The sequence below is a fragment of the Strongylocentrotus purpuratus genome, unplaced genomic scaffold (assembly GCF_000002235.5).
Source record: "Strongylocentrotus purpuratus isolate Spur 01 unplaced genomic scaffold, Spur_5.0 spur5_scaffold_6, whole genome shotgun sequence".
Classification (NCBI taxonomy): Eukaryota; Metazoa; Echinodermata; class Echinoidea; order Camarodonta; family Strongylocentrotidae; genus Strongylocentrotus; species Strongylocentrotus purpuratus.
In genome coordinates, this window is record NW_022145612.1 from 18,364,503 (window position 1) to 18,391,990 (window position 27,488).

The window sequence follows — 27,488 nt, forward strand, 5'->3', positions numbered from 1 at the left end:
AGAGAGAGAGAACAAAATATGTGGGGGGCGGATGTGGAGAATAGAAATTAGATAAAGGTAAGGAAAACAAAAGAAAGCAATTATGAAGTTGCATGGCGTCAACAAATTTGACATCCTACAAGTATTTTGGAGGGTAATATATAGCACTGTACATTTATTAATATACTTTTCATATACACAACATTCACATGTACATCTTCAATACAAAATTGCACTATATGTTAATGGTTTTCCCATAATAAACAATGATAGCTAAGACAAAAGATTTATATTCCTTCCACTGTCCAAGACATAAAACTAATCCTTGATTAGTAATCAACCAAATAAACTCAAGTACTGCTTGTTTTATATCATTAGACATATGAATATTGAAGTGTGTAATTAAGGATATAAACACAAAGATACTGTTTCTCTCTTTCATTTGTTTTTCTTCAGAAGTCCAATCGATGCTAATGTTCTTACTTGTTACGTATATATATATATATATATATATATATATATATATATATATATATTAAAGCTACATTTCTTTATCTTAATACCAAGTAAATACATTATATCAGCACTGTGGATACCCCATAACAGCATAATATTTCACCTGTTTGAAAGAAGGTTAAATTCAAAATCAATGAGCATATTTATGACTAGCATGATTTACATATGGTAAATATAATGCAGTATTTGGCAAATGATTAATAAAAGCTTGAGTTGTATGATAATTTGAGGAACAGATCTATAAAGAATATTTTTAAATACAGTCCACAATGTTACCGATCAACAAAATAGTACATGTATTTAAAAAAAATTAAAAATTATTCATAATCCTACACCAAATTCTACATTTATTCCTCTTTCTTGACAATTCCTTAACTCTATAACATTCCAGAAGCTCAGTTTTACACTTTGATGAACCTTTCTTAAGAAAGAATGTAATACATCACCACCATTACTAAAATACTGACTCTCTGACTGACATTCAGTTGACTGCAGAGGGAGCTATATCATTTTTGATTAAAAACATCATAAGGAAAAAAGGTTACTCCACAGGGTTTACTTGTTATTAGAGTTTATATATATATATATATCACTAAAGTCATTAATAATGAATAACATTTAATGTATAATTGACTGGAAAGTCATGAAATACCTTGTTTTTTTAACACAAAAAGCAGATCATATAAAAGTTGTCCGCGATGCAATCCTCTACAAAATCATATTGGATAACTTTGTCAACAATGTGAAATCCACTTTTTGAATATGTTTATCCATAAAACATCCTAACCCTTTGGATTGATGCTAATACTGAGGAGGATATGAACATCAAGACATAAAATCAGTATCTTTGCAATAACATATGCAGCTATGATTACAATATAACCATCCATTATTGTCCATTATTGACAGTGGGGTAACAGATACAATCTACCTAATAAGCTTTCCTGGGAGTCATGAAATATATAGTTACCAGAATAATTCACAACGAGATTCATGATGAAGCATATTTAGACCTTTTTTTATGGAAAAATGCGCTGTATGATAACTCCATCCATTTATATCATGGATCATGATATTTAATCCTCTTCAGCGAAATTTAGATGAAGCGTTTTTGGTGAAGTTTGACATCAATACCGGTATACATAACAACAAACATTTATGATATGCATACATAAGGAATGAAGATGGGGGGGGGGGGGGGGGGGGAGGAATGTCTGCAGTATACAATGTATAACATAATTACACTCTACATGGATGCGACGGAATATTCACAAATTTCTCAACGAATAGAGAGGAGTTGACTTCTAATATTACAAATGAGTAATCTACAATGACTTCTTCTGCAAAACTGTTACATAGCCTCATGATAATAAGTCCTCATGTTATTATGTTCAGAACGTCGTAATTAAGAGTGTGAACTTATCCATGGTGCCATCCAGGTATCTCAGAATGATGGCCTTGCTATGTAGCCATGTGACAGAGATCTGTCCAAGTAGTCTTTAAGAACATTATGATTCTAGAGTGTGAACTTATCCATGGTGCCATCCAGGTATCTCAGAATGATAGCCTTGCTATGTAGCCATGTGACAGAGATCTGTCCGAGTAGTCTTTAAGAACATTATGATTCTAGAGTGTGAACTTATCCATGGTGCCATCCAGGTATCTCAGAATGATAGCCTTGCTATGTAGCCATGTGACAGAGATCTGTCCAAGTAGTCTTTAAGAACGTTATGATTCTAGAGTGAGAACTTATCCATGGTGCCATCCAGGTATCTCAGAATGATGGCCTTGCTGTGTGGCCAGGTGACAGAGATCTGTCCGAGTAGTCTTTAAGAACGTTATGATTCTAGAGTGAGAACTTATCCATGGTGCCATCCAGGTATCTCAGAATGATAGCCTTGCTATGTAGCCATGTGACAGAGATCTGTCCAAGTAGTCTTTAAGAACATTATGATTCTAGAGTGAGAACTTATCCATGGTGCCATCCAGGTATCTCAGGATGATGGCCTTGCTGTGTGGCCAGGTGACCGAGACCTGTCTAAGCTGGTTAGCGGTGGAGGTACAGTTGAAGGGTTTGGTCATATAGCACTTGACACACTTGGTTGATGAACTGATCATCCCTCCCAGCAGTGATGCTCCAGACTGCACGATAACAAAGGAATCAAAATAATCTCAGCATTTGTAACAGATCAGGAACAATTATGCTTGACAGGATAACACGGACTCTATAACAATCTACAAGAGAAATTCCTGACTGGTTTCCCAACAGAAATTATGTTCAGAGTATGACATATGAGATTGTAATGGAGGTATATTTCAATGAGGCTAGTGAAATAGCCCTTAAGTTCATTTTCTAGGAAGTCTTTTTGATTGAGTTGCTTGCAATGTACAAGTCCTAGATGGTCATCATGCTCACAACCCTAAATAAGCAAACCATAATATACATAATTAAACAAACAAAACAACTGAAGTAGTAAAAATAGCATGTTTCTTTCCCACAAATTTTCCTTCTAAAATATCTTGGTACCACAACAATAGCTGTACTAACATTAAAGCATTGTGTGTCTGTCAGGAAGGCAATCCTACTAGTTCCAACTAGATTCTAGTAGGGAATTCCCCTGCCAATGCCCTAATGCCAGCCACAGAACCACAAGGTCTTTAACAGTCATACGATGCTTAGTGCATCATTCTAACTTACCTGCCAGAAGCAGAGCTTTGTGTCACCAAACGAATAGGATGCCAGGTGCTTGCCATCGGTTGAGAAGGATAGGGCGGTCACAGCTGTCTGGTGACCAGACAATACCTTAGTATGGGAAAGACACAATATCTTTTTTCCATGAGTTCACGACTTACAAGAGTTGGGGAGTACGGACATATCAATCAAGTGAAAGAAATTAACTTATGTGTCCTGAAAGAGGAAACTCTCACTGTGACATAGTAATCATTTTTTTTCAATGTGGGAGATTAATTCTTTTAAATATACTGCCAAGCATGCCCTAAAGCCTGATATCCACACACCTAGTGTATAGAATTTCCATTCCAATTATTGATATGAAATAAAAACAGATGACTAATATTTTATCCTTACATCTAAATACTTGAGAATGTGGAGCATAATAAACTACTTACTTTCACTGCCTCTCTCTATCTCTCTCTCTCCCTCTCTCTCTCCCTCCCTTCTCTTTCTTTATCCCTCCCTCCATCCCTATCTCATTTCTTTCTCTGTGCCTCATTGTCTCACCTGTGTTTTGCCACTCTTGAGATCATGCATGGTGATAGCTCCAGTCTTGGCACCCACGGCCAGCCTCTTGCTGCTGTGACAGTAGCTCAGCATGTTGAAGCGGCAGATGGACGGGAACACCTCCATCAACCCCTTGGACTTCACCTGATTAGTGTCCAGCGAGAACACCACAATGTCCACAACCTACCCATCAGCAAATCAAAAAGTGAAGAGTGCAACATTGAACAGAAATTAATTTGATGTGCTAACTACACTATTGAACAAAATTAAAAAGCCTATTAAGGTAATGTTTATATGATATATCAATGCATCATATTTGTCATACATCTTGTTGTTACTTAAAAGGACTACTGGGTAATGATGAAATTACAATATAACACACTTATATTGCGCTATCAATCCAGTTAAACTATTCCAAAGTGCATAAGTTGAAATACCCCCAGCTTGAATCAGGCAGCAATTATTATAAGGTGGTCAAGCATTTAAAGGCCCATGGTATTAATTGTAGTTACTTGCTCCCTCTGTATAGAAAACAATGCTTAATCGGCCCCCATGATCCTCTTTTTCTTATGTTAATTGAGAGCTGAGTTGATGAGATAGCCACCTGTCAGTGATCTCGCTGGGTGGTATAATCCCTCCTGTTCACACTAGTACAGACACGCTTTAAAGGAATATCTTCTTGCTACATACCCCATTTACCTCACTTGATTTGAACGTGGTAAATGCAGATTAATGTCTCCAAAGAGGATATCATGGCCATGGCAGGGATTTGAACCCTATTATTTTTAATGCCAGTCTCAGTGACCTAACCAGCCAATGACACCTCTACCATTCACAAAATCTTTGTTGACCTTTTACAATCACCAACCCTAAGACCCACCTCCACAAGTAGATCCGAGACGTCATTCTGCATCTTCTCAATGAGGAGCTCGACGATGCGTAGGATCTCAGCCTTGGCCTTCTGCAGCGGGCTAGTGTTGAGCACGCTGGCCGGGACCTGGGCATTGGAAGCCAATGCCTGGTGACGAGCCACCTCCTTGGCCATGGTGGTGATGAAGGTTGCTGGGCGGGCTGTGGCGATCAGAGACAGGGCGTGGTGGGCGCTACGGCAGGAGTCGGCGGCTGGGGTGATTGGGAGACCACTGTAAATACTGGATAGATAACATAAAATTCAATGAGTTGAAAATTTTGGTAGAACTCGACAAAATGTCCACAAAATAAGGGATTTAAAATCTGTTGGTTTCAATCCAAATGAGGATTAGTTTATTTTGAATAACGAAGAAGATAATCTTTTGTATTCTCACCTATGAGAATACACCTTTTATCAGCATGTGGAGATATACCTTAAGAAATTCAAGGAGAATTGCTACCAAAAACACATCTCTACATTTATCATTCCTTTGTGTCTATTCTGCACCAATCCAAATTCCATTCCATACTACTACAGACTATCATCAAAACATGAAAACCTTGTTACATGCCTTCTTATAGCAAAAATTACTCTCTTTCAACATTCAAGAAACTTGACAAAAAACTTGGATTTAACATTCCATACTACTAACCACGCAGAGTATAGGGTAGGGTCACAACATAACTCTAGGAGTCCAAGCAGGACAGCTGATACATCAATGAAGGGTTCCCAGACGGTAAAACCCCTTCCCATCAGGTCAATCCCTGCCCTACGGATGGGGGTGTGGGCAGGGAGCTTCACACTGGGCGGTTGCAACAGCAGGAATGCAAGGGCTTGAGCTGACATACATACAAAGAAACAAGAAAGACATCAATGTAAGGTTCGTAGTTCATCCTGAGGTATGTTAAACTTTAACTTATGTGTATTTTACTTTCTTTATTGAATCACTTGATGCCCACAAATATACAATTTTCACACAACTGCGCCAAGAATGTCATTTGTGACAGACATGGCGCATTATAAATGTTCACTATTATTATTATTATTACCGGTATATAAAGTAAAACCCCTTTCCCTCACGTCAATAGCTTCACACTGGGTAGCCAGACCTTGAGCTGAAACTCAAAACACAAACACAAACACTAGCTGCCCAGTAATGGAAATATAATGTGGTCCCTGGTGACTGGTTACTTCAAAACATAGCACAATGCTTTCTGAATCTGTAGATGTTTCATTTTTCAATCCAGCAAGGGACAGGTATAAAAAAAATAAAAGAAAGAAGTAAGACATAGGCACTCCAAAGACATCTGAAATAAGTTATAGATCTAGGAAATCAAGAAATATCAGAGTCCATTCCTTGCTTTCCGGCATTACCTGTATGTCTTGCCAGGGAGTAGTCGCTCAGACCGAAGCCCTGCTGGATAGGTCGATTGCTAGTATTGCTTGGCGCCCTCTGTCGGCTGGGTTGGATCTCAGCACCAAACTGAGCTCCAATCACACCCAGCATTACGATGGCTGTAGCTTGCTTCCTACGCGACTCAAACGATGAGGAGACTTTCCTAATCGGAGAATCACCTGGAGAGATAAAAGAATATAGCACTTTGCTTTGTAAAATTACCCATAATTAAAAGTTTATCATTCATAAGTCTGTTCAAGCAAATGAGTTATATGTTAAGATGATAAAAGAGGGCTTTACAATTGGCATCCTTAGCCTCAAAAAATAAAACAATAACCCCCCAAAAAGTATGTTGGCTTGTAGTATAGAAAACATGTAGACCACTACCAAAATATTTAAAGAATGGATAACAAATGTTTAATTTGATAATCAAATTATGAGTATGGAAGGGAATCCCAAAGGAAAGGAGTTGTGAATGATATACTCACACAGATTAACAATCAAGAGTACTGGTGGGAATTTCATAAAATAACATGTGTGAATCATCTATCAATATGAATACTGTATATTATTTCTATTGAATCAGAATATTTAAAAAAATGAGGAGTGTTTTATTTTATCAGTTTTTGCTTTTAAAGCCCCAAGTGCAGCCAGTAGTAATCATGGAAAAGGAAGAGATTCTCACCAGAAAGGATTTCCTCTTCATTCTCCATCTCTGAGCTATCACTGCTCCCTGTATCAAAGTGACCATCCCTGACCACCCCTCCTCCTGCTAATGGACTCTGCCCACTCTGCACAGGGGCAGTTAGACTGACGGACGAGTCCACGTAGTGCGGGAGGTGGGGTGCCCACTGGTTGATCACTTCTTCCCTCCCGTCTGTGCCAATGCGCTGGAGCTCTGCCAGCAGCAATGCTTGACTAGCTGCTCTCACCTGCAGTGAAAAAAAGTAAATTGTGCCATTGAAAATTTCAGAACCTTACAGAAATCCCTATATCAATTAATTTTTGTAATTATGCACATGATTTTCCTAACAGCTTGCTTTTATCGAATTACAAGAACTAATTCCTGGATCCAAAGATTCTACACGTTTTACTATTTACTACGTCAATTGTGTACAAAGTAGAAAGAGACATCTTAAATTCTAAATTAAAATATTGAATACTGAAAACTGTAACTATTAATAAAATATTTCTTACTTGACTTCTCTAGAGAAAACTAAATCATGATTACTTTCACAGTCCATTGAGTAACCATGGCATTAGGGGACTTGATATCAGTAAGATATTAAACTGCCCTAACATGTGCCTTGACACGATAAGTTTGAATTTGTAATTTTTCAATGTCATCGGGAGTGTCGTGGTCAAGTATTTTAAGGCGCTCGACGGGAGATGAGAAGGTCGAGGGTTCGAATCCCGACACAACACTAATATCCTTTGGCAAGATATTAACCTGCACTTGCTACTCTCCACCCAGGTGTTAAATGGGTACCCGGTAGGATGCGACCGTCATTGTTGGTCAAACAGTTTTTAAACTCAAAGTAACGCCTGGCTGGAATGCAATGACCGGGGTAATAGTATATCTGTAAAGCGCTTAGAGACATTTATATTAAACACTATACAAAAGCTAAATAATATTATTATTATTATTATAGTCTTAAATGTAAGAAGGGCTTTGATGAAGATAGAAACCCTGATGTAGTCTTACCTCTAGACATCTATCTTGCCATCTCCTTGCCAGCATCTCCAAGTATGGAGGTTTGTAATGAACACTGCCTAGCAGGTCAGGTAGCAAAACACAGTGCAAGGCAGCCAAAAGACTCCATCCTATACCGGATATAATCACAAAACAAACATGTTATTATCAATCTAGAGGATCAATCTAAAGGAAGTATGAGGCAGCAGATTCTGATTTAAAGAAAACCAATCCAAACTGTGTAACTTTAAACTCATGGGTGAAAAAAAGAATTTACTTCTTTTAAACATGAATAAATTACTTGTTTTTAAAATTTAAAGTGAATTTCACAGATTTACCACCTCCTTTATAATCCCACAATTTTTTTTAAAATTTATTTATTTATTTTTAAATTAATTAATTAATTAATTAAAAAAATTTTTCCCGGGGGGGGGGGGGGGGGGGAGGATTTTTTCTGTTATTACAACCCTTACATCTTTACTATTACATTTGATATCTACTGCTCTTAATAATATTTAAAGGGTAAAGAAACTGCAAAATCTCACCTTGTTTGATTTGTGCTTGTTCTGGAGTGAGGTCTGCTAAATCATCAGTTCCATTATCTGTTGAATCTTTGCCCTTGCTGGAGGATCTACACAAATATGAACAAATCAAAAAATAGAGTGAAAGCTATAGGAAGCCCTATGAAATAATGAAACATTTTTATTACACACACACTGCAATGCTGTGCAACATGCATATTTTCTTTTCTAGATAAGACTATTCTATTATTTTTTTTCTCTTCCAAGTATCATTTGATAGAAATAGGTATCTCTAGAAAGATCAACATGATTTCTTCATCATAATCGCTTTGTTATTGTATGCATATTCTGTCACAAGACAACTTTGAGTGAAAGCATGAAATATTTGTACAGCAAACGATGCATTTGTATCTATTCCTTTTCATATCCAAATTAGCTGCAGAAATCTTCAGGGAACAATGCATGGACTTTTCAAAATGTTCAGACATTTAAAGTTTCTTACCTCTTTGGCTTGGCTTTGCGTAGGTGTGAGAGCATGACGAAGCTTGCATTGTTCATTCCCATGAGGGTGTTAGCCACTGAGATGACTGAGAGAAGATGCTGAGTGGTGACTGCCCGTGATAACTCCCAATGACCTAGGTAGCCAGGCTTGGGTGCCTCATTAGCAATAGATTGTAGCTCCTGGAGGGAGGGAGGGAGGAGGCAAGAGAAAACATTGATTGAGAGAATAAAAGATATGACTGGTATGCAACAATGAGATGAGCACAGAATGAGAGAGAGAGAGAGAGAGAGAGAGAGTACAATCAGCCAACAGTACATGTAAAACCCAGAGCAGGGCAGCAATCAAATAAGTAGTGAACTCACTATCCTAAAGTCATTATATTCCTTCACAAGAATTAAAAAAAAATATATATATAAGCAGCAACTTCGACATACTTTGACAAAGATAGAGGCATTTTTACCTGCTGGCTTCTCTTCTTGAGTTCCAGGGCTTCTTTGGCAGACATTGTACTGGGGTCTGGTGAGTGAGCTGGAGTGACTTCCTGTGCCATCAAATGGTGCCATCCAGGAAGCATGAGAGACATGTGGGCACCATGGGACAGCAGACCAAACGAAACTGGGCAGAACGGCTTCAGCAGCCCCAGCTTATCTTTGCAAATCTCATCCAAAGATGGGTCCAAGCCCCAAGCATGGAGGCAAGACATGAAGAGTTGTGCAATGTCTAGTGTGAGGTGATTAGAGTCCAGGGTCAAATGCTTAGGTCCCCTGCGCTTGGCTCCACCCTTAGACTGCGATGCCCTTGGCGGACGCAATGGACCCAGCTCATCTGAATCTGAGTCGCTGTCCCCTATTTGCTTCTTGATCTGCTCTGAGATGAAACCAACAAACTTTTGAGACAGCTTTGGTGATTGTCCTGATCCTGCCTTGGCAGCGTGGGCAGCCATCTTTGCCAGCTCCCCCTGCGCGCCCTTGTTGATAATCCCTGGGATCAGGTTCTTGTCTGTCAAGAGCTGGACAATGAGGTTCTCAGCATCGAAGAACAGCACATGAAAGTCTGGATCTTTGACGTTGGACTTGATGGCCTGGATGGTGAGGGCATGATTGGGGTCCTTGTCTGCTATGTCTCCTCCGCTAGCTACATTGAGCATGGAGCCTTGGGCAGCAGCAAGGAGGGTACGGTGGGCTGCGTTCCTAATGGCCGTCAGGGAGCGACGACGGAAGGCCTGGGCGATGCTTTGGGCTGGAGTCAGCATCATCTCTGTTGTCTCTCCTACAGCATCACAAGCCTCAAGCATGTCTTCTGCAGTACTACCTTCAGCTACTCTGTCCAAGTGACCTGATTGAAAAAAAAAAATTAAAAAAAGCATTTTAGGATCCAATACATTTGGTTTCCTCAAAGCAATAAGCCAGTTCATAGTTGCAGTCTGAGCATGAGCGGATAAAGACCATTGCAGACCAAATTGTGAAATACACAGAGACAAAATACTGGGTACGTGCTCATGAAAGTTATGTAATCATTATTAATTTATGCACAAGCAGTGCACTCCATGACAGGTGGAATTATTCTTTGAAAAGGGGAAACAAAGGCTGTTTATAAATGTAGCACCTCCATCGCTGTAGAAATAATTATTAAAAAATGTACAAAGTGGGAACTCTTCATGTTTTGAAGATCTGTGGATATTCGGGGTCATTTGGAACATATGCTAACCGTGAACTGGTCTATTCTAATCAATAGAGAAGCCCCTCAGAGTTAGTAACCTGTTTTCTATTTTAAACCAAGTAGTCATCAACACTCTCTGAAGGATTGATATTCTGACAACTTTCATACCTCTTTCTCATGCATAACAATCTCTGATAAATTTTCTCTAATACTTTTTCTCATTTCTCTCAGATCTTTTTCCACATAGATCAACAATCTGTTCTAACAACAGTTTCCATACCTGTCTCCATCTGCCAGACAAACACGCTGTTGTCTTCCAGTCCAACAATGAGGAAGTCTTCTGCCGGTCGCCACTTAATGTGCCTGATGGGGAACAGGTGTCGACTGGCCAGAAGCATGCACTTCCTATCTCGTAGGCTCAGCAGAGCCACCGAGTGATCGCTGGCTACGGTGCAAACGCATGTCAGCACTCGAGCCTGGAGGGAAGTAGGAAAGAAACAAACATCAATTGTTACACACAGACGATTTTGTTGAGAATGGTTAATCACAATGCACTTGAAGGTTAATTCCAATTTGATGGTAATCGAGGTGACTCATAGAATATCACACATACCATGATATTTATTTTTTAAGCTTAAAAGTGAAGCTAGTCTAAAAACAGCTTTTAAATGGCCTTGAGCACTAACTTGAGTGTTGTAAAGAAAATGAAAGAAAGTCTCACCATAATCTTATATTTCTACGACATAATAATTCCCCCAATCGGCCTAGAATCATATTTACTCTTCAATCGACTCTCCATTTGGGGGACCTAGAGTCTTGCGCTTCATAATATTCACAATCCTGCACAAGTGGGGAGCCCAAACCCTGTTAATAGATTCTTTTACTATAAAGTCTCGTATTCAAGTATTAAAGAAGAGTCTGTAAAAAGAAACACACAAACATCTGTGAACACTATGAACATGACGGACAAAGAAAGAGGACAAAATATACAGTTCCTCATTCTACCCTCAACATTTGCTGTGGTAGACAAAGGAATATCCCTTCACTGCTATTATGTAAAAATGTGTAGAACAGGTGAATATGCATGTGACAAATTCTTTGTCCATCATGTTCATAGTGGGAGTTGGTGAAATAGGAGAAGGAAAAAATGTTGTTCTCACATTGCATGATGCAGGTGGGATGACAATCCTTGTGAGTTCTCCTCCATGGACACAGAAGGTATGCATCATGCTACCAGCGAATATATCCCAGAGGGTGATGGTGAAGTCCACTCCGCCCGACACCAAGTAGGAGGGGTCATAGCGGCTATTCTCCTGATGGGGGTACATCAGGCAGGTCACCTTGCCTTGGTGACCTCGTAGGATCCGATGGGGCGGCCAGCCTGGAAGGATATGAGCTTAAAATGAGCTGAGTGGATGGACTACAATAGGACTATTAAAGCATGTCCTCCAAATGAGTACAGTAGATCCTATGATTTGGCACTGAAATGTAAGCTAGGGTAATTGTTTTTGTGTTTTTGCCTCCAAGGAGTGCCTTGGATACAAAAACACAAGTAAACATAAAAACCAAGCATCAGAAAAGCAAAATCACCTTTACCAGGTAACTTTTATTCAATGAATTTTTTTTCTTTCAAAATTACTGTTAACCAGGGCTTCATACTAACTGGTCTGGAGTGAAATGTGTAATTTTGAGAGTCTATGTGCATGAGAATTTTTTTAATTTTGGGGTCCCTTCTGACATTGTGAGCCCCCATAAATCGTGGGCACGTGCGAATGCCAAGCCCAGTGAAAAATTATCAACATATAATATCAACTTCTTAAAAACACATGTTACTGGCTTCCTCTCTATTCTGAATGAGGATCATCAAATACCTACCTCTCCGTGCAGTATGAGGACCTTCGAGTAGCTGTGCGATGGCCGTCTGTACGGCCGGTACGATTGCGATGCTGCCATCTTGTCTTCCGCATACTATCCAACCCTGACTAGGGATGTACACACTGGACGTTACCACAAGCTGTTTCTCCTGTGTACCATCACTGGATACATTCTGGCAAAACAAGTTCAGATGTGCAAACATGTATTAAAGTGGAAAGGGTATGACATATCTTATACAGTTTAGGCGTCGACTAATTAAAACTAACCAATAGAGGCATGATGTATGCACTGGAAACAAATCGCTCTGCATTCAATTTTAGCACTCGTTGATTTCCTCATTTCAACCCTGGAACAAACACCATGTATGTCTCACCCTCAATACCTAAATACCAAGGCACAGCTCCAGCCGGCCCACCTTTATATTTTTTAACGAAATAAATCCTGGAGCAATGTCCTATCTCATTTGCATATGCAACTGTAGAATATTAACACCTCCTCCCTTCCCTCCACCCCAAAGTAAATTACAACAACATTTACTGAAGTACCGTTTCAAAAGTCATAACATCTACAATCTTTTGTAGATCAACAGGTGGATTATTTTATTTTCATGTTTTTGTAAAATAACCATTTCTGGTCTTCTTTATTCCCTCATAATAATATATACGGCTTCACATTTTCAGCATTTGCTGTAGATTATACTTTCAATATATTGTTACATGTTACAGATAGGAATTGAATTTATATGACACAGTTCTATTCTTACCAGTTGGTCTATGATACCGCTAGGTTTGGGACTACAAGATTCCCACGTTGATTTGAGGCTGTTGCTTGCTGTTGGGGGCATCACTGTATAAAAATCATATGAAATATCAAATATGTGACTGCTGTAATGAATATACTCTATGACCCTATTCATACAAGCAGACTAAGCTAACCCTGGTTTAAATTACTCTAGTGATTCATGGTGCACCAACTGTCCACCTCCCCAAGTCAATTATTTTGTCTTTTAAGTGATGATAAGGTTCTACCCATGTTTTTACATACCATTTATACCCATCATGTACAGGTAATTAAACAGTTCAGATACACTGACCATGAAATCAACAAGGAGACACCAAGTTTGCAGTTTACAATAACTGATGAGGCCACCCTGGGTACGGAAGATGTTTAATTGTTATTGTTCTATTTCTCCTTGGAAAGACAAGGATACATGAAAACACACTAAGGCTCGGAGTTAAGCCATACTAGGGCCCCATTTCACAAAACTTGTCATCAGTGACAAATGACAGTTTTTTTTTAATAAGCTATTGAAATCCTTGCTTCTGATTGGTAATCAGCAGATTTGTCACTAATTTTTGCCATTTGTCAAAAGGCATTGTGAAACACTTCCCTGGTATCATGGTTCTTTTGATTAGAATAAGTTCTAGTTTGGTATAAACAGGAACATCAATAAGCTGAATATGACTGAAGAACATTCAATCTACCTGGTAGTGTATCAAACTCTTCTTGTTTGAGATAGCTGAGCTCTTTGTCCGATACCTCGGGTACCTTCCACACAGTAACCCTTCCTGAGGAATCCCCACATGCAAACAGCTTGTAGAATGGGCCACGTCGACCGTAGAAGAACGTCATTGCAGGAGAGCAAGAGAGTGGCTGAGTAGAAGAATGTATATTCTAGTGAGAAATAATTCATGAGCTTTGAGGAACCTGTGTCTTTTCAGTTTAGGAATAAGTGTGTTATCTTTAATATCAAATATTGCAATTTGCACTGAATAGATGGAAACAAAGTAAAACAAAAAATACAAAAGATAATATGATGTTCTGATAATACTAAAATTAAAGATAGAGAAATAAAAAGAAAAAGCCATAATCGGGATTTTTGTCAATAATCACAGTTCATTTCATATTTCAGGTTAAATATCAATGTGTGTGTAGTACATGTACTTAAATTAATCAAACATATGTAAAAACACACTACCTGAATTCCTAATGATATTAAGAGCAATACCACAGTGTCTTGAACATGACTTGACACAAACATTATATATATCATTAGTACCATTACATTAATCCAAGAAGGCATACATGTATGATGGTAAAGCTCACCTCCGCAATAAAATATGATAAATAAATAAATACATGAATAAGATATGATAATCAATAAATTAAATTAATGAAATGAATGACTGAATAAATAAACAAATAAACAAATATTAATGATTAAAAGAATATAGAAATAAATACATGAATAAATTAAATACATAATAAATCATTCAATCAATACTTTTGAGTGCCAAATACCTTGTGCATGGGTGCTTCAAGGATACAGTAGAGAAAGGGTTTGGCGCTAGGAATGTTCTGGTTCTGACCGATGTTACTTCGGAAATCATCACTCTCAGGGATGCAGCTAAAATTAAAAGACATTTTAGCTCATTATGGTCATAACTATATTATTTAATGATTTGCCTGGATCAAGCCTGATACAAATTGTATTGCAAAAAAAAAGAAAATCACCCAAATGACTTTAAAGGGACCTGTAACTTTGTCTCAGATTCTGAAACAAAATCCTTGAATTTAGCTCATGCTGCAATGATAATTATAAACCTTTAGGTCAGTCAGGAACTCCATGACTTTTACAAGCCTTTTGTATTTCATATAATAATATATCTTTCTATTAAAAATAACTTTCTTTAACATGCGTCTGCATCCTTTTCAACATCACTGGGATAGTTATCTTCCTAACAATACTCCATTAATCATGGAGACTTAGAGAGTTACACAACAAAAAAGTGGAAATGGTTAGCTTGAGAATATACAAAAACAATACTTCAACCCTGAGAAAACAATATGGAATTATACATTCAAGTGAATAAAAAATGCATACTTGGATGGTAGCTGATAGAGGTAACCTTTGCCTTGGTTACTCCATACCAGGACGCGGTCAGCAGCAATGAAATCACCACCAGACCAATGCTGACCCTTCTCACAGTACTGGACGCATAGCTGGGAGAAATCGCCCGCATCACAAATCTGTATGGTGTCCGAGCACAAGAGTCAATGTGTCAAGGTTGTGACATATTTAGCTCATGGATCAAAAGCCTGGAGTGATATATTGATTTCAGAATATATGCTACATGTTCGCAGTATGAGAGACAAAAGCTGAATGTCGCACTTGTACAAGCCAGTAAAGAATTAAATCACCTTTCTTGTTTTAGCTGTCAAATGAAAATCTATAACACTCTCTAAGGGGAGCCTTCCAAAGTTGCGACTGTGTTGCGACGCGTCGGGGCGCAGAGCAGGATATGAGAACAAAGGAGGCGCCTTTATGCGCCCATTAGCGCCTTTTTGCGTCGGATAGGAGAGGACTTCAGTTGGTTGCCAGCTCATTAAAATCTGGCTATTGTTTGGAGTCTCATTGTTACGAAATTACCCCGCCGGGGCGCGCCCCGGTGAAGCACTTGACATTTGTGAATGGGAGCTTAAACTTTGAATAGCTTTCGCGCCCTTTCGCGCCCGGTCCGGCGCATTAGTTATTCATGTAGTGCCCGCTTGTGTGTCGCTCTCGTCTTGCGAGATTTGACTCTGAAAAGCATTACTTTGGCTACTGATTTGTTTTAATATTATTTTACGTACATGACATTGGTTACAATGTTTGTTCTGATTGTTTATTTTCCTCTCGAAATCGGAAATCTGTAGGCGTTAACGTTGGCATGATTGTTCATTTTTTCATCTCCTCCTGTTCTGTTCATGATTGTGTTCAATATACTGTATCAATTTTAATACAAATTGATTTGTTCACGAAAAAAACAAATTTATTTTTATACTTACCCCACTCTCTCTGACATTGTTTTCCTCGTGCATGTTTTGACACTTTAATTGTAATTTTATATTTCCTTATAGCGATGTTATCGCATGTTTCGATTTTCTTGTTTTTTTTAAACAATTTTTGTTGCATCTTGTAAACAGTTCTGTCGTATGATCATTATAAATCATATAATTATATCATCAGTCTGTTATTTCAATACATAGATCCTTTGAATCTTCTTAAAATTAGAGAACGTATTTTAAAATCCGTGATGTTGAAAATGATACTTAATCAAGAATGTCATAGTTTCTCCTTGAATTGGATTTAAAAAGCGTTTTATCTGTATTACGATTTTTTTAATGCAAATGATATCCGTATTGTCGGGAACATCATCAATATGTTTCGTTAGAAGGAAGACGCTCATTTTCAGAATGTTCTTTCTTTGCAAAACACTAATGTTACGAAGAAAGTTAAATACACTGTACCCGTATCATCGGGGATATCGCAAAACTCCCAGGGAGATTATCAATTGCAAATCAACATAGTAAATTATGCCTAAATCGTAAGAATAGAGCATGCATTAAAAAAAAAAGAGTTACCAGGAAATGATGTTTGAAATTTCACCCCAAACATATCTCAAGAAGAAATTAGTTTATCATTCTGTGTCAAAGAATTTTATCGAATATTTCTTTGCGACGAAGGGAGGGGGGGGGGGTTACATCCGCGGCCAGTTTTAGATCTAGGTCATTGTTAAGAATAACTAAAATACGTATATGTAGTGCTGAATAGGGGCCACGTGTTATCGAAAGAGCGTAGTGCGTTCTAGAACATATACAAGCCATGGCAATTCGTTGAATTGCTTCTCGTAACAGAACTGTCTCACTGTCTAAATAAGGATCCATCCGGGGGATCCATCATGCACGTGCTGGTATCAAGTAGTAAACGGAATTAATAATGATTGCGTTGTTTTGGGACATTTTTTTTCGGGGGGGGGGGGGGGGCAGGGTAGCCCTTATTCTTCTTCTACTGGGTCATCAAGAAACACAAATAGTGTTGAAATTTTCCGCAATCCCTTTAGCGCCGAGGGTAGAAAAGCCTTTAGAAAAGTCAGCTGGACAATAGCAATTTAATGTTGGTCAAACAATCAGCGAGAAATACTGGGCAAACAGATATTAACCCACGTCTTCAATATAACCAGGGAATCCCGATATAACTAAGCACATGCTCACAATATGAATATCAAATCTGGCTATTGTTTGGAGACTCATTGTTACTGTCTGGTAAAGGGGTACTTTTCACGCACCAAAGTCCGGCTCGTCTAGTACACACAAATGACTTAGGGGACTGTTTTCAAAAGGAGGGAAAATGCATATGCGTACCCTACATAACACTCATTCGGGGTGGGGGGGGGGAGGGGTGCGCTTAAAGGCGAAGCGCTTTTTGTGAATTGTGAATTTGTGAATTTGAAAAGCTTTCGCGCCCGTTCCTACGCATTAGTTATTCATGTAATCCCCGCGTGTGTGTCCGCTCTCGTCTTGAAAGATTTGACTCTAAAATTTTCACTTTGGCTACTGATATGTTTTATTATTATTTTACGTACAAGACATTGATTTAGATTGTTGTTCTGATTGTTATTTTCCTCCCAAATATCGAAGTTGTGTAGGCGTTGACGTTGTTATGATTGTTCATTTCTGTTCATTAATGTGTTCACTACTTGTATTATATTAATTTCTTCACGAACAAAACAAAAACGATATGTATAATTGTATTCCTTCTGTATGTTTTGACACATTATTTGTTTCATATTACATTTATTTTGTTCTGTCATCCGATCAAAATAGGTCATATATCTATATCATCACTCTGTTCTTTCTCATGCAAGATCGATTTAAAGAATAGAAACGTAGGTTCTCTAAATCTTCGCAAAATCAGCTATTGTATTTAAATACCCGTGATTTAAAAATGATACTTATAATCAAAGAGATTGAAAGATTCTGCTTGAAATAAGATTATAGGGCGTTTATAAATATGTCATACAAAACAAACAAACATCTGCAAATTAAAGATATTACACAAATGATAGTCGTATTGTCGGGAGCCTGCATCATCAAAACGTTTCGGTAGATTGAACAATTCGAAATCGCCTATCTGTTCCAAACATGAAATTCGATCGAATATTTCTTCGCGAAGAAACTTTATTGGTGGTGTCATTTGTCTTAACAATTTGTTATCTTCAATGTTCGTGACGTTTTGACGTTTCATATTTGTTAGCTAGCGCTAGTAAAGTCTTTTGTTTTAACGTGCACTGTATATAGTTATAAGGCCTGAACACGTCATGTTCACATTGGGTGTTATATAGCATACGGATATTATAGTACATGTAACTTTTAAAAGCACTCTGTTTTTGCAACGCAATGACAAAAGACAGCTCTTTGAGCAGCTAATAGTTGTTGCGCCCATTGTTCCGCTCATAGGCGGCTATTCCCAATTACCGGGCATTATTTGTTATTGTATCATTAGTTAAGTTTATTAATCTATTCATGTTTTCTATTTATTTATTTAGTTTTGGGGAGGGGGGATGTCGTATTACGAATTCATGACCCTTATACATAATGACCATGTTCTCAAATTACGAATAGCGGTCTTCATGAATAGTTGTCCAATGAATTAGCGGTCCTTATAACTAGCGAGCGGAGCCCTCCTGATTGACCTCTGCCATTTTGGTCCGGCCGTTCACTTCGCCGCGGCGCCCCTCTCTCACACACACACATATGTGTAGCTAAACAAGAATATATAGCAAGTCGGACAATTATAGCGATCAAACAATAGTCGCGTGAAATCCTGCCACGGCATTCTATGTTTTTACCTTTAGAGCGAACTTTTCTTTTGTATTCGCTCCATAGAACTCTACTTTATCTTACAGCGAGGTGAAATGAAAAGAGCGTCATCATGAGTAGATCTATTGTTTGATGTTATCCTTCTTCTCCCTAGTTAAGCCAAACCTTCAATTTAGGCCTATCCATAAAAGGTAGCTTCCTGTACCGTTCGCTTTTTTTTTTCCTGACTGCTATATATGAAGCATGTGTATGCTCTGAATTTGGCAAACAGGGGACCGGCGGGTTTAAGATCCTCTCCGAACGAAATGTAATGTTGAGTTATGCCTTACAATAGCATATCGACTTGGTTTCTAACCAGGGAGCTCCCGGTTACGAGCTGCTCTGCTCTACCACTGGGCTATAGCGCCTCCCTCCTTTTAAAAAGATCGTTTAAAATTTGCCGTTTTTTTTTTTTAGAATTAGAATCAAAACATGTTTGGTATGTTTTTTGTATCTGTGCATTAAGATTTCAAAATTTCACTTTCGCCACTTAATTATACAAATCTACGAATAAATGATTCGAATGTTGTGTCGAATGATTAATTATCATCATGAACTGATTAATGTTTTGTATTGCATTTCCAATTGCTGCTCAACTTTATCACCATCAGGCTACACTTTTTTGTTTACATCTTCATGACACACATGTTTTATAATCTCGATATAGTTCCCGGACTCTTTTTTCTATTTATTCCACTTTTAAAAAGAGCTATGGAATTATTATGATTTAAAACGCCTTTTGGACGGGCAATTTTCGAAGGCATATCTCGGGCGTGAGATCCTGCCACGGCATTTTATGTTTTTTTTTTCCCTGAGGCCACTTAACAAAATATACATGTTTAGCGTCCCCGCCTGCTTCCTTTTTGGGGGCCGCCTCCTATTTTTTATTTTTGGGGAAATAATATGAAAAACAATACTAAAATGGATCTATTACTGATTTTTTTTAAAAGTTAAAAGATGTCGGCGGCCATTTTGAAAAATAGCCCGACTGTCAGGGAAAATGTACCGAGCGGCCATTTTGAGCGGCCATTTTGAAAGAAAAAGAAAAGAAAAGAGAGGGCCTCCTCCTTCCTAGTTTTCGAAAAAACAGGACACTAATACAAAAAAACTTTTATTTGGCCTTAGAGCGAACTTTTCTTTTGTATTCGCTCCGTAAAACTCTACTTTATCAAACAGCGAGGTGAAATGAAAAGAGCGTCATCTTGAGTAAATCGTTTGTTTGATGTTATCCTTCTTATCCCTAATAAGCAAACCTTCAATTTATTAGAACCAAGTCATGGGAGGAGAAAAAAAAAGGATTAGACTGACAAAATATAAATTCTTCCAAGCTCAGGCTGTGGCGATGTGCAACGCGTAGCGTGAATATGAATGACGAGAGAGAAAGATAATTCCTTTGTCCATTATACGACGCTAGAATCATATCGCGATATGGGAATTATACAAATATGTTGATAATCATTCAAATTACAAACATACACAAGCGACCCAAACAGTAATCAATTTGCCGACTATAACCGCATACATGTAGTCATTCACATCATTCGTCTTTTATTTTTTGTTGTTGGGGACAATTAAGCTCGCAATTAAACAACCATTAATCGTACATAGTCATCTTTATTTCACATTTCATACAGTCGTCACAAAAATTAAAAGGAGGCGTATTAAACCCAACAAAAATAAATCATAATGTATTCTGATCAAGATGAACGAGTGTGTTGATTGCCCCCCAAAACAAAGACGATCCCACCAGAGAAGTTCATGCTGTGCTGTAGTAATGTACATCGCAAAGCTTCGCCACAATGATTGGAAAGGTAATACCCCGCCCGTTACGACGCAAAACGGCGCGAGAAGAATAGATCGCGACGCGAGAAGAATACATCATTTTTTTTTACAAACAATGGAAAGTTTATCAGAACGAAAACCGGAGGAGGGGAAGACAGGCTTTGGCCGACAAATACTTTCTGTATATCAAGTTTAAGCTGTACCGCGCATCACGAGCGAGAACAATGACGGGAGAGATAATCTTCCATCGCCTGGTGGGGCGCAAAAGGGCGCAAGAAGAATAGAGCGGGTTTATACTAACAATAGACGGTTTCTTTTCATATGCAAGAATCAGGTGAGGGTGACTATTGCGCCCCTTCGCGCCCCTTTGCGCCTCAATGCGTCTCTTGGGACGCCACTGTTCTATTCATCGCGCCCCGACGCGTCCGGGCACAGTCGCAACTTTGGAAGGCTCCCCTAAAACAATTAGGAACAAGTTTCCTAATGTGAAATTGATTTATACAAATCAATGATTCACAAATGACAGGAAATTCTCAAATAAAAATGTGAAACAATGAAAAGAAATGACCACTTTGAATGAAATTGTTTGTTCTTAAGAATATGTCAATATTTTAACGTCCATAACTGAAGTCACCTGAATGTGTACCATGTTGGGATTATGAATTTCAATACATATAATTAAAAAAAATCAATATACTGTTGAGAAGCAATTCTTAACGCATTGCCTATGGGAACCAGGTAGTTCCAGTATCAAGTCTATAGGAGTGATAGATTTTAGTATTTAACGGATTAATACTCTGTAACAAGTGCTGAATTGGCTTGGAGAACAACATATAGCCAGCACATATGCACTTACCTGCCATTGTTTACTACACACAACGAGCACTGTTCTGAGAGTGAAAGCGCATACAGCTAGAGACCTGGCATTCCTGCATCTGAGCTGCTTACATTCCTCCTCATTTTTTGGCTCACTGTCCTGCTATATACCACAATTGGAAAGTAAAATGGGATTTTTTACAATTTTAATTCAAAACATTGGTGTTCTCTTTGATAACGAAATGACAGACAAAATAAAACAAGCAATTCTACAGTTTCAAATGATAGAGTTTAGTAATGACTGAAAATAAACATAGGAACAAACAATGAACAAAAAAACAAAAGATTACTTTAATAATAAACAGATTAACTTGTAAGGAATTTACCTTCTGCAATTTTGTGTTTTCACACACACAAATGATGTTACTTAATGCTTTTGAATTAAGAGAATAAGATATAATATTGCAGCATAAGGATTTCTGTACTTTCTCAATATAACAAACATAAAAATATTGTATTCAGATAATTTGCATGCACTTTAAAACTCACTTGAAAAATAGGAATGAGGAAGACAACTTCTTCAAAATCATTTTGCAGATTGTCTCTTGTTAAAAGCTATGTTGCATCACATATAGAAAGGATGCAATTGAATCTCAAGTTCTAGCTAAGAAACTCACCTTATCATTGCCAGTCAGGTTCCAAACCTTCAGCATTCCTGATGTAGAAATCCCTATCACGACATCCTCTACACCATTCAAAATGAATTCAAAATAGGTACGAATTAGGAAGGAAAGAAAATAAGCTACGAACATCTGACATCTTGTTGGGAGTGAGCTAGGGATTCTTGACTCTTCTTAATCTCAATTGATGCAACACTGCACAGTCGATTAAAAAAAGCTTTTTGTCGCAATCACAAGACTACTGTTAAACCATGCAGCATGGAACTTACTCAAATAATCAAAGACTCTTGTTTGAAACTTTCCAATCCATGAAACTTAAACAAATTTGGACCACTTGCACACACACACAAAAAAAAAAAAAAAATCACAAATTTTTCTAGTTTGACAATGATTTACCTTGTCGTTTGAGGGGGCGAGTGACGCAGAGGGCAGAGATCCAATCGGGAGCTACCTTAGAGGAGAGGGTGTAGAGAAGTTCTAAACTACCAGCATCAAGGACATGAATATCAGGATAGTATCCCTGACAGATGATACGCCATTCTCTGCTTGAACCCTGTGTTACTTGGTAAGGCTGTGAAGAAATGATAGTATGGTTGGTTTACAGTCTGATAAAGCCGAGTATTGGTCACGCAATAAGACTGTGAAAGAAAATATCTGCAAGCATTGGAAAAGGTTAATAGTGTAATATAATAATAATAATAATAATAATAATGGGTTCTTGTATAGCGCTCATGTCAGTCAGATTTGACCCTCCTGGCGCTCCCGATTATTACCCCGGCTTAAGCACGGCTGCCATACGGCGCTCTAGCATTTCAAGGAATAAATTCCTACCAGGTACATAACAATCGATCTATATATTGTGAAGTTTTGGAATGATAAAAACCAAAGAAATATACTCAATCTTGCTAAAGATCAAATGCACTGCACGCAGAAAAGGGTATATAGGACTACATACAAATATTGGAAAGCTATTACTTGTCATATTTTATTTTTTATGAGCAATCCTTTTCAGGAGACATATCTGTTATGGCATTCTTCCAAACTGACATACAAAGAATAAGAAAACTTGCAATATATTTTTTCAGCTTCACCAGAATTCAATCTTCTCTTTAAAGGATAAGTCAACCATGAAGAACTGTCCCAGTGAATTTATCAAGGCAATAATATCTCAACCTCAAAAGATTCAATCCAACCTTGATGACTATAATTGTATTTATATCCCTTATCATAAGTATGTTGCATTAGGTGTGTACACAACGAGAAAAAGAATAGTTTTAATATAAAAGACGTTTCCTGCCGACTACATCGGAATAGTTTTTTTTATTGCTGACGTCACGCATAGTTCCTTTTATCCCTAGGGAATAATCGGACTATGCGTGACATCAGTGAGCGTACAGGATTCCAATGTCTCTGCGCCGCATGGCCAACTACCGGGCTGTCACGGCGCTCGAGCACATGCAATTTGCGCTGTGCGCGCGATAATTACACTACACTAATGCAATAGCGCCAGCTAAACATATTTACATCCTTAGATGTTTCATTTGAGCGGTGCAATTTTCTTTAATTTCTTTTAGATCTGTATGTAAGATGTGAATGTGAGTATAAAGTTCATGTCATTACAGAAGTGTAGGAATAATACAGATGGAAGGGATATAAAACAAATATAAAATGACTCATTCTCGGAACAAGCTAAAACTATTCACACTCAGGAACATCATTAGTACAATAGTACTAGTTGATGTTCCTTTGATGCGAATAGTTTCAGCTAGATCCTCGAGTGTCATTGTATATTTGTATATATATATATACACACTCAGAAAAGAGATAGTGGACACTATTTGTAATTAAAAAGATGAATATTCTATATAAACTTATCTGTGATGTATCAAGCTAAACATAAATTAGTCTTATTAATATTATGTGCATTAACATTTCAGATAATTTGATTGCAAGATTTAATGGCTGACTATTTCAGTTGATATATACTACCTGGTGTACTCTACCTTTCCTTAATATTTTGCAAATACTATTCTTTATAATCAAGTCACCAAGTTTCCAATCAACACATTCCAACTAACAAGAGTTAGAATTTTAAAATTACCCAGTATTGCTTTTAAGCACTGAAGCTTTATATGCAACCATAATAATAAAAACGCAATACCCTGCATGTATCAATAATAAATGTACCGATGACGTTGTATAACCATCTCGACACTTACATGCATTGTGAGGTGAACTCCTGGGACCTTGGTTTGTTCTATACATCTGCCATCAGAAACATCCCACAGGAAAATTTCACTGTAAAATATGATGGAATACATACATATAAAACTAAAAGTATCACTGTAAGTCTACACAGTGATGAAAAAGCAGGATATTCTGCCATTTCTGTTATTAAAAAATCCTTTCCACTACTGGAATATCGGTACAGTAAAAGAAAGAAAGAAAAAACAAGAAAGTGTACCAGTTTTTAATTCTTCACCTTCTTGATCTAATACAAAAGAGAAGATATTTGTAGAGCATAGCCGCAAACTAGTATAAAACAAACAAACAAGCAAAAAGACAAACGCATGAATGGATAGACAGATGGACAAACAGACATACAGACAAGATTCTTACCCATTTTCTGCAGCACTGACAAAGTTTGCAGATTCCCAATTTTCATTGGCTCTGGCCAAACACGTGATGGAAGAGGAGTGCCCAAAAAGCATATTCCGTGGTACCACCTAGACAAAACATCATCAGGAAAAGATTAGAATGAAAGTGATGTAGTAAAAACTCATCATCTGAAAGTACCTGTAAGTCCCATTTTTCAATGACCTATTTACATTTTCCAAGAAGACGGAACCTACCACCTGCCATACTTTAATTGACAAAAGTTTTTAATCAAGTACTTTGCAATGTGGACACAATTGTTTAGATACAGAAACAACTCAGAGTCAAAATTGTCTTTCTTTTCTTAGAAGAGTCTCCCCCTAAATACCGTATAACAAAATTAAAGTAAAGCCAAGACAACTGGAGAACTTTAATGGATTAAGACTTTACAAACTCTCAGGTGCTGATTCTAATGCAGGTCCCACGTCAAAATACTCACATTGGCCGAGAAGACTGCTAATGATGATGATGATAATGAAGACTTTTATTGTCTAAACACATTTGTAAAAACTTTAATCGACTGAGAAGTAACCATGTACATGATCAGTCTACATGTACATGTATATCTCACCTTCATGTTATCATTGAGGTCCCACAGGATGACCTGACCATCGTGACACCCTGTGATAATGGTCTGCTGATCGCTGGTCACCAAAATGGCCGATATGCAGTGAGTAGGGGCTGTCTTGCCCCACAATACGATGGGAACGACCAACCCGCTTGAAGTCATATTGAACGGGTCGGGATCCTCTCACCCTGGAAAGATAATTTGCATCAATTGAAAACTCAAATAATTGGACTTTGGATGAGAAGCGCATCCATTTGACACAAAAAGCAATGGATCCCAATACTGGTAAGATTCAGTCTCTAAATTTTGCTAGTGATCAGTACTCAGTAGAGCTAGACCTAGTTGGGATCATGCAACAATCATTATCTTGTTCTTGTCTCGGTCCATCAAGATCACAGCGTGCATATACTCACAGCAGAACTTAAATCGTTTGGTAAGAAGTCAATCTCTTTTTGATATGCTCAAGCAAGATGAGGTAAATGGGTACACTGTACCTGGCAGGAATTAAATCCGTAAAATACTAGAGCGCCATATTATTAGCAGCCATGCTAAAGCCGGGTAATAATTGAAGAGTCTAGGAGTGTCAAATGTGTCTGACACTGACAGAGGTGAGCTCTATACAAGAACCGACTATTATTATTTGCAATGAGTGTAAAAAGATGCACACTTTTATCATCGCTGAATTCAGCCAATTCCAAAAGAGCACCTAAAAATTCCACTAAGCTAATTGCTATAGTCGTTAGGTCAGCATCAAATTGGCAAATGCAAAACACACCCAATACCCTGTACAATATATCACAAACACTCGGCAGCGGTGAACATTTTTGTCATGTAAATTGCAAGTAAGTTCATTATAATCATGTCCACTCTACTCTCTAGCCTTAAGAGCTCTCTGGAAATGTTTTTTATGATATGGTATTCCAGAGAGCCTTAACCGGCTCCCATACCACCGCACGGAGAGGCAGGTAAACAAAACCTAAGATATGTCCCAAATCACACTTTCCTGCACCCGACCAATATTGGACAGTGCCCATAAAATTCATCAAGGCCACTGTCCAATATTGGTCGGGTGTGGGAAAGTGTGGTTTGGGACACATTTTAGGTTTTGTTTACCTGCCTCTCCGTGCGGTGGTATGGGAGCCGGTTAAGGCTCTCTGGAATACCATATCATAAAAAACATTTCCAGACAGCCCTTAAGGCTAGTCCACTCCATAAGTTTGGTTAAAGCCACAACACAACTCACAAGGAACAACAGATCCTGGGCAACAGACCAATCTCATTTCATTATCAATCATTTAGGCCTAGATTCTAGTGGTCGAAATGTAGTACGGAATAGGGCTCGAATAAGATCTTACGTCTAACTGTATACTTTGCTTTGAGTTTGACCCTGCTGCTAGCTGCTTTGACTTGCGTTCGTCTTTGTATTTGATTCACTGTCAGCCTCAGGTCGAACCCTTAACCCCGGTCCCACTAACCCGCGTTGGTGCACTGTATTTTGCCAAAGTGGGCGTTTTTAGCTCTAACAAACAAGAATAACTACCCATATAAAGATTTAAAAAATCAACTTACATTTGATAATCTATGAGCAGGTTCTATACTCTAAATCTACGATCGTTCACCCTCTCAAATGTTGTCTTCATACTGGTATGACGAGCGTTAAATGTCAAGATCTCAGTCATACACAATACTCAATAGGCCTATAGGCCGACTGAATTCTGTAGTACACAAATGAATCATAATGCGTAATCATACGGTACGTACGTACGTACGTACGTATATTATACGCGTACCTAATACCGGTATAATTATAGTCGCGAATTCGATCTCTTGCGCGCGATGAATGAGCACCCCCACCCACTGACTTGTCAGAGCCCCCCACCCAGTTCCGTACCGTATGCACTGAACACCCCATAGACAGACTACCCTCTTGATGCCCCCGACCCCATTGATACACCCCTCAGGATCCTGGAGAAGGATCAAGAGAACGAGAAGAGGAAAAAGAAGAAGCAGAAGA

At 38.2% G+C, this 27,488-nt stretch overlaps 1 protein-coding gene across 3 annotated transcripts; it reads right to left on the reverse strand.

The window, feature by feature from the left end:
* Positions 1–124: 124 nt before the first annotated feature.
* On the reverse strand, positions 125–27,177 carry LOC578806 (WD repeat-containing protein 7). Of its 3 annotated transcripts, none has more exons than XM_030971931.1 (25): positions 27,044–27,177; positions 25,478–25,662; positions 24,871–24,977; positions 24,471–24,549; positions 22,648–22,822; positions 22,249–22,316; positions 21,612–21,731; positions 15,177–15,322; positions 14,594–14,699; positions 13,777–13,966; positions 13,056–13,138; positions 12,293–12,464; positions 11,578–11,798; positions 10,698–10,893; positions 9,219–10,093; positions 8,759–8,937; positions 8,281–8,366; positions 7,748–7,866; positions 6,728–6,974; positions 6,021–6,221; positions 5,299–5,485; positions 4,617–4,887; positions 3,737–3,919; positions 3,194–3,298; positions 125–2,637 (listed from the first exon to the last, which is right to left on the reverse strand). In XM_030971931.1, exons 2-25 carry the CDS (start codon positions 25,634–25,636, stop codon positions 2,452–2,454), a joined length of 4,461 nt encoding a protein of 1,486 aa, XP_030827791.1. In that variant the 5' UTR covers positions 25,637–25,662; positions 27,044–27,177; the 3' UTR covers positions 125–2,451. The 3 variants fall into 3 exon arrangements, with proteins under 3 accessions (XP_030827791.1, XP_030827792.1, XP_030827790.1); XM_030971932.1 differs by having other exon boundaries at positions 13,777–13,945; positions 21,612–21,734; XM_030971930.1 differs by having other exon boundaries at positions 21,612–21,734.
* Positions 27,178–27,488: the final 311 nt, after the last annotated feature.